The following is an 8,715-nucleotide window of genomic DNA, read 5'->3' as shown; positions in this document are numbered from 1 at the left end:
GTTTTTGTTTTTTGAGATGGAGCACCCAGGCTGGAGTGCAATGACGTGATCTAAGCTCACTGCAACCTCCACCTCCCAGGTTCAAACAATTCTTCTGCCTCAGCCTCCCAAGTAGCTGGGATTACAGGCGCCTGCCACCACACCCGGATAACTTTCGTATTTTGGGTAGAGACAGGGTTTTGCTATTGGCCAAGCTGGTCTCAAACTCCTGACCTCAAGCGATCTGCCCACCTCAGCCTCCCAAAGTGCTGGAATTACAGGTGGGAGCACCGCACCTGGCCAGTGTTCAGCCAACTTTGGATCCCTCTACAGTTCCTTGAATAGATTCGGTGATCAATAAAAGTTTGTTGCATTGAGTTGGTATAGAAAGTAACCTTCACCTTTCTATTGTAAATTCAGCCTACTTCTTCTTCAGTAGAGATGGAAGGTGGCTATGACCTATGGCTTCAGTGTCCATCTACTCATCCTATTTCTTCCCCTTCCCTCCAGGGGGGAAAAAAATTACAGCCAGTGACTTCAAAGTGGGACCTTTATTCAAGACAGAGGTGAAATCTGTGCTGTAGTGAAAGTGCCATCGGGAGCACTGAGCAAGGGTCTAGAGCTCAGTGCACCACTCAAGCATCCCTGGAAAATAGTCCTCAAGAGTTCGGTGATGTCATTACAGGGCCCAAGGCTCAGAGACAGATAAGCTTTGGGGGAACAGAAAGAAGCAAACTGAGGTGGCATTAGGGAAGAGGTATTCCAGGAGTGTGGAGTGGGCAGGGGTGCCAAGGACAGCAGACGCTCACAACTTCTCACAAAGCCACTGTTCCAGCTTCTCAGTGCAGAGGGCTTTATGGGCCAACCTGATAATGGAGAAGGGGACAAGGTGAGTTAGCTGCCTGAATCTTGGCTTGAATTTCCATCTAGATTCATTCCCAGGAGGGCTGAAGTGGAAGAGTGTGGATGAGAATTACAGAAAGACATTCCTGGCCTGATGTCAAGGGACACAGCCATCAAGTGGAATACAGTCCCTAAAAAATAATCCAAGAAAATTGTAGGGTTCAAAAGAGATGCAATGTAACCAACAGCTTGCTTTAGGGCATAGAACTAAACAAGTGGAATTAGATGTCCAAGTCTAAGTGAAAGGAGGCCTGGGTCTGAGCCCTCCATTAGGCAACCCCTTATTAGGAAAATTGCTACCAAGGAGTGGAGCGAGAGAGGCTTAATAACAGAAACCTGAGTCTCTAGGTAAGTTTTGTTTCGGACACTGTATTCTACATTAAATGACCAAGAGATAGGGTAAGAAGAAAGGGGTGCTGGGCTAATGGGGTAAGGAGGAGGATGGGGAAATAGAAAATAGAATAAGGATTCACCAGTAGTCAATTCCTTTAATATCCAGGATCTTCTTGGCACACATTATGTCATCAGTAATGTCATCATCCAGGAACTCTGGCAGGAGTTACAGGGAAAGGAATGAGACAGCTGAGAAGTATTACCCAGAAAGGCACTGAGTTCCCCTAACCCCTGGATCCAGTGGGCTCTCTCAAGGCTTGTGCCTGTTGTCTTTCTATATGAAAGGACTAATGTGGTAATGTCTAACCCTGGGTAGGGACTTCCTTCATTTCCCTGGGATATCTCTGGAGGAGTCATCAGCTTCATCGACTGACTTCATCAACTGATTGTCTGAAAATGCAGACAATCAGATTCCGAGATTCTCAGACAGCTCAGATTGTCTACCCCTGAACCTCAAGGAACTGTCTGGGGATTTGATGACCATGAAAAATCCAAACAGCTTCTTACTCAGTACTGCCAATTCAAGTCCCACAATTTTTGTAGAGCCCAGCCAAGGCAATGAAGTCTGAGGTCTGCTTGGCACGAAAAAGGAGATTATCCCAAGGGCAGGCCTCAGAAAAACAGAGAAAGAGGGTTATAGGGGCTACTCACTGTCACAGGAGATGTCACAGATGTTCCTTGACTGAGGGACCTGGCTGCTCTTGCACCAAAGCTTATTACTGATCTGGAAGAGTCCATATTCCGTGCTTTCACTGTTTTCAACTATGGCTTGTGTGTCATAACCACTGGTGTGAAATATGGTACAGATCACTGAGGGAAAGATGAGAAAGAGACACCACAGAGATGTACAGGATCTGCATAAAGGAGGAACTGTAATTCTCAGACATAAAAATGCTTTCAAGCCAGTCTCCAAAGATGGCAAAGCTCAGAGTTTCTTGATAAGATGAGATGGAGAACTCCAAAAAAAAAAATCAGACAATAAGAGAAAGGAAGGATAGGAAAATAAATGGGGCCAGGCGCGATGGCTCACGCCTGTAATCCCAACAGTTTGGGAGGCTGAGGAGGGCGGATCACCTGAGGTCAGAAGTCTGAGACCAGCCTGGCCAACATGGTGAAACCCTGTCTCTACAAAAAATACAAAATTAGCCAGGCATGGTGGCGGGTGCCTGTAATTCCAGCTACTTGGGAGGCTGAGGCAGGAGAATCACTTGAACTGACGAGGTGGAGGTTGCGGTGAGCCGAGATTACACCACTGCACTCCAGCCTGGGCAACGAGAGCAAAACTCCATCTCAAAAATAAATAAATACATACATATATATATACATGAAATAAAAGAGTATGCAAATGAGCAGAAAATAGGATGATTAGATAATTAAGTAAAAGTGGGGGGCGAAGTGGAAGAAAGAGGAGATGGAGGAGAGAAGCATATGAGGAATGGAAGAAACAAGGAAGCAGGGAACTCACATTCAGGTAAAGCAATGCCTCCATAACCATCTATGTCTTTCAGCAGCTGGGACAGCTCACATTTTGTAAATTGCTTGGCCGGGATGGCAGGGAACAGGATGCCCACCAGGAACAGAGGGACAAAGAACCTCATTTTGGCTGCCCCCAAGAACCTGAAATGGAAGCATCACTCAGTTTCATTTATTTATATTCATGCAGAAAGCCTCAGGGCTCTGGCACCAAGCCCTACATCTAGGAAGAGAATGAAGAGAGACTGGTCATGCCAAGACAGAAACGCTGAGCCTGCCAGCTTCCTTCCATAATTCACCCTACTTTTCCTTTCCCTCTCCCAGTATCTAGTCCATACCAGGTATTGTTCTCTGCCCAGAAAGAGTTCAAACCATGATCCTGCTTCCCATTTGGCTTTGTTTATCCCTTTGTTTCTTGTAGAGTTGGTTCTGGGAAGCACTGTCTCTGGTTACTTCAGGAACAAAGAAGGGCATGGGGGCAATATAAGTGAGGCAATCAGAAAATACAATAAAGTTCTATACCCAGCTTCCCCCCTCCCCCTAGAGACATACAGAATGTGGAGAGGGGGTGTATGTCATCACTTGCCACAGTCCCAGGATCAGAGCTGGCACTCGTCCAACCAATCCAGCCATATAAAGCCCAGAATTAGTTCCTTAATATGGTAGCTTGTGACTGAAGGCTCAGAAATAGGAATAGAATATGGGAACGTAGACTGCAACAATCCAATATAACTTGGATCCTAAGACTTGCTACTTAAGGAAAATGCATAATTGAAAAGCCTGTGTGAAAGCATCTAGGCCAGGCACAGTGGCTCACACCTGTAATCCGAGGCTGGTGGATCACTTGAGCCCAGGAGCTCGAGACCAGCCTGGGCAACATGGTAAAATCCCATCTCTACAAAAAAAATTACAAAAATTAGCTGGGCATGGTGACATGTGCCTGTAGTCCCAGCTACTTGAGGGGCTCAGGCAGGAGGAACACTTGAGCACAGGAGGTCGAGACTGCAGTGAGCCACGTTCACTCCACTGCACTCCATCCATCCTGGGAGACAAAGTGAGACCCTGTCTTTAAAAAAAAAAGAATCTAGCTATCCTACGAGCCACCCCTAACCACTCCTACCATAAATAACCAAATACTACATTGGCATTGAGACATTACATAAATCTAAGACCAATAACTTGTAGACAACCTCAGAGTTGGCCACAGAAAGTGGGAAGGACCCAATCCCGTAGAAAGATTGGACTTTAAAGCTGAACAAGCTTCTGTCTGGAACCTCGATAAGGTCAGTGCCCCCGAGCCAGTAGAGTTGAGGATACTAGTTCTAAATAGTTCCTTTAATTTGCTGGCATCAAGCTTCATGTCATGGTGACAAGTAGTTCTTAGCTCCTTCATGCCACCATTCGTCTTCTTTGTCCTCATCTCTAAACCTGATTTCTTCTTTCTTCTTCTTCCTTTTTTTTTTTTTTTTTTTTTTTTTTGACCAAGTCTCACTCTGTTGCCCAGGCTGAAATGCAGTGGCGCGATCTTGGCTCACTGCAACCTCTGCCTCCCAGGCTCAAGTGATTCTCCTGCCTCAGCCTCCCGAGTAGCTGGGACTACAGGCACATGTTACCATGCCCGGCTAATTTTTGTATTTTTAGTAGAGACGGAGTTTCTGCATGTTGGCCAGGCTGGCCTCGAACTTCTGAGCTCAGGCAATTTGCCTGCCTCGGCCTCGGCCTCCCAAAGTGCTAGGATTACAGACATGAGCCGCTGCACCCAGCAACTTGATTTCTTATGTTTCAGGGAACATTTATCTCAACCAATCTATTTAAGACTTACAAACTGAAGGCCTTCCATATCATTATCTCCTACATGTATGTCCTCTCAGTTAAATCCTGTCTTCTATACCATGGATAACCAGTATATGAAGTGGCATGAGTGAAGGGAAGGTGGAGGATCTTGGTGTGCCAGAAGGGATGAGCAGAAAGTTCTGGTAGCGAAAGATACATGTTCAGAAACACAACAAAAGTGGAGCCACTCCATTTCTCCGCATCCACCCAGAGGCACTGCAAGGGTGCGCGACAGGAATGGGAATTCTATCACGCTAAGCTTTGTTGAGAATATGGCTGAGGGTGACCTTGAACCATGTGGGAGAGGGACAGATAAGAAAAGCTAGTCCTGAGGACTAGTCCTTCCAATAGTGGAGTCTTGTGTAAAATGCCTCCTGCCCTAGGCTATTGACTAAGTACCTGTGATAGAGTAAAATGGTGGGCCAGGGTCTCAAGAATCACAGGGGTTTTCTGCACTTTCAGCCAAGTCAAGACCTAAGGCAGCTGCCTGCTTGCCTATAATTTGATTATACCTTGGCCCTTCCCTATAAGCAATAAAAATCAGCATACAGGTCAGGAATCACAACTAAGTGCAGAAAAGAAAATAAACATGCCTCCGGCAAAAGGAACTATTATTTCCCAAGAAATGTTTGTAAAATAGGATACCTGGGGGTCATCTGAAAAAGAGGATAGGAAGTGTCTAATGGGAACAACTGCAAACATCCAGAGAAAGATGCAGCCTCTTGGAGATTGTCCAAAGGAGAACAATACACAATGATCACAGCACTGAAAGAGGAAGTATGTGGAAAGACGTTAAGCACAGCTCATGGAAGAAAGCTCCTCCAAAATCTCCCTTTCCAGAGAGGTTTACTCAGGGTGCTCTGCATGCAGGTCGAGAGCTGAATCAAGATGGTGAAGAGGCATTTACAATACACTTACCTGGATTTTGTTAGAAATAGACTAGAAAATTATGTTCATTCTCTCAGATGCTGTGGGGAAAAAAATCCAGGTTTCTAAAACCAGAAATCACCTTTTTGGAAATGAACAAAATAAAAATTTTATTTCTAAAAATAAATTTCTTTATTTATAAAATAAAAAGTTCAGGCCAGGCATGGTGGGTCACGCCTGTAATCCCAGCACTTTGAGAGGCCAAGGCAGGAGGATTATTTGAGGTCAGGAGTTCGAGACCAGCCTGACCAACATGGCAAAACCCCGTCTCTACTAAAAATACAAAAATTAGCTGAGCATGCTGGCAGGAGTCTGTAATCCCAGCTACTCGGGCGGCTGAGGCAGGAGAATAGCTTGAACCCAGGAGGTGAAGGCTGCAGTGAGCCAAGATCGCGCCACTGCACTCCAGCCTGGGAAACAGAGCAAGACTCCATCTCAAAAAATAATAATAATAATAATAATAATAAAAATAAAATGTCTTTATTTCTAAAAATAAAGAAATTGAAAGCATGTGTTTCAAGGCACGTTTTCCATCTGAAACTGTAGTCTGTAGGTGACTTGGAGTTTCTAGACAGAGCCTAGGCCTACCATTTAGAGGGAACACCCTGAGAGCCACAGTCATAATGGTCATCACATCTTACAGTTAATATCCTCACCTTGTGCCTGCGGTGGCTCATGCCTATACTGCCAACACTTCGGGAGGCTGAGGCAGGAGGATCACTTGAGGCCAGGAGTTGGAGACCAGCCTGGGCAACATAGCAAGACTCTGTCACTACAAAAAAAAATAAAAATTAGCCAGGCATACTGGCACATGCCTATAGTCCTAGCTACTCTGGAGTCGCACGTGCCTATACTCCTAGCTACTGAGGTGGGAGGATTGCTTGAGCCCAGGAGTTCAAGAATGCAGTGGGCTTTGATTGTGCCACTCACTCTAGCCTGGGCAATAGAGCAAGACTCTGTCTCTATTTTAAAATACATTTATATCTTCATCTTGTTCTTCTTTCTCTCATAATTCAGGAAAATTATCACTAGGTAGACAATGTTGCTAGATCTTGAAACCCAAATTTCATGCAAATGTTTAACCAAATTAAAGAGTTAATTAAAGCAATTAAAATTTAGAAAGGGAATGATTTTTATTGGCATTTTTCTTTTTCAGCTGCTTGTCCAAAAGTCCTTACAAAGTTACTTAGCATTATAGATTCACATTCTACATCCCACACCAAGGGCCTGCTTGCAATTTATATGGGCTTATTTTGGATTGCTGTATTTGCATTACTATTTATATCACTGTTTTTATACTTAAATGAACCATTGATTCATTTGTGTGAATTGGGGATAGTATCAACCAAAAAATGCAAGCATGGAAATATAACACAAAAATGATTTTAAAAGATACTAAATTTTACCTTTTTAACTGAATATTAGCTAAAACAAACCGATACACATGTAATTACCAAGAAGCTAACAAAATTTCTATGCAAATTTTAATTGATTTTTCATTTTTAATTTATAAAATGTTTATTTTTAAATAAACAGTTACATAATTTTACATCAACACCTTTAATAGAATCTTACATCCTATTTTTTGTTAACATGGTAGTTTTTCCTTTCCTTTTAGGAATGGCTTCCCTTTCTTCCTCCTCATTTCTTCCCTGCCAAATATCATCCTGTCAACTCATATTCACAATCTACCACCCCATTCCCCATAATGTGTTTATTTCACATTGCATGCCTGTATCAAAACATTTTATGTACTCCATAAATATACACAGCTATGATGTACCCACCAAAATTTAAAAAACAAAAAAGGGAAAAAAGTCTACCATATGTTAGTCCATATTTTTATCAATTGTTGTATTTATATAAACACATATTGTTTTGCTATTCATTTTAAATTTGTAATCCATCTGCAATTCTGTCTGGGTTTTGTCTTCAACTTATCATATTTGTCTATTCTGACACAAATACCTTACTGATTTCATTGCGGCAGCTTTTTGCTATGCTCTGCTGTCTGATATCACAAGTCTTCCTTGTTATCTTCTTTTTAAAAAAAGATTAATTAAACTTCTTATTTTCAAAAGTAATTTAAGGCTGGGAGCAGTGGCTCATGCCTGTAATCCCAGCACTTTGGGAGGCTGAGGTAGGTGGATCACATGAGGTCAGGAGTTTGAGACCAGCCTGACCAACATGGCGAAACCCCATCTCTACTAAAAATACAAAAATCAGCTAGGCGTGGTGGCACGCGCCTGTAATCCCAGCTACTCAGGCAGGAGAATGGCTTGAACCAGGAGGCAGAGGTTGCAGTGAGGCGAGATTGTGCCATTGCACTGGGCAACAAAGCGAGACTCTGTCTCAAAAAATAAAGGAAAAAAAAGTCATTTAAACTTACAGAAAAGTTGTAAAATATTATCATAAGCTCACATGTATCTTTCCTATCTACCCACTCACTGTCAATGTTTTGCCACATTTGCATGTTCTGTCTCATAAACCTATCCCAATTTATTCTTTCATGAAATTTTTAATGTATTTTAATCAATTTTCACCAAAAGTCTGTTGAGATTTGAATTGAGATTACAATATACATAATCATACAGTCAATATACATAATAATTTCTGGAAAACTGACTTTTTATAATATTACATTTTAAATCTCAAGATATATGTAGTTTTCCTTTGTTCAGATCTTATTTTATACACTTCAGTAAGATTTTATAGTGTTCTTCATATGATTCAGTGCCTTTTTTATTAATTTTTTTCTAAATACTTGGCACTTTTTGTTGTTAATATGAATGAGATATTTTTCCCTTTCCACTTCTAAGTGCTTATAAATAGTACAGAGAACAGATACTTTTTGCAAATGTATCTTCTACACAGCCATCTTGCCAAAATATTACAAATTCTAGTATTTTTTCACTAGCATTTTGGGGTTTCTAGGTTTATAATCCTATCATCTCCGAAAGTGATAGGTAGGCTCTTTCTTTTAATTATTTGTCTTCTAGCAAAGGGAAGCCACCACAAAAGCTATCTGCCTCTGCCATAGCTCAGGGCATAAAATAATTAACAACAACAATAATAGTAATATTCTCCCATAAGAGTGAAAAATTATTGGCCTGTTCTCACTCAGGCCTGAAGTTCATGCTAACATAACCAACCACATCTAGTCGAGGAAATTCCAAGCTGAGAAAATAAACTAAATTGAGATGTGGA

At 42.1% G+C, this 8,715-nt stretch overlaps 1 protein-coding gene across 1 annotated transcript; it reads right to left on the bottom strand.

The window, feature by feature from the left end:
• Positions 1–511: 511 nt before the first annotated feature.
• On the bottom strand, positions 512–3,173 carry LALBA (lactalbumin alpha). The gene is made up of 4 exons (XM_003252212.3): positions 2,741–3,173; positions 1,927–2,085; positions 1,356–1,431; positions 512–845 (listed from the first exon to the last, which is right to left on the bottom strand). The coding sequence occupies exons 1-4, from the start codon at positions 2,871–2,873 to the stop codon at positions 785–787; spliced, it is 429 nt and encodes a 142-aa protein (XP_003252260.1). The 5' UTR covers positions 2,874–3,173; the 3' UTR covers positions 512–784.
• Between the last annotated feature and the right edge of the window lie 5,542 nt (positions 3,174–8,715).

The sequence above is a fragment of the Nomascus leucogenys genome, chromosome 8, assembly GCF_006542625.1.
Source record: "Nomascus leucogenys isolate Asia chromosome 8, Asia_NLE_v1, whole genome shotgun sequence".
Taxonomy (NCBI): Eukaryota; Metazoa; Chordata; class Mammalia; order Primates; family Hylobatidae; genus Nomascus; species Nomascus leucogenys.
This window is presented reverse-complemented; position numbering and strand designations above follow the sequence as displayed.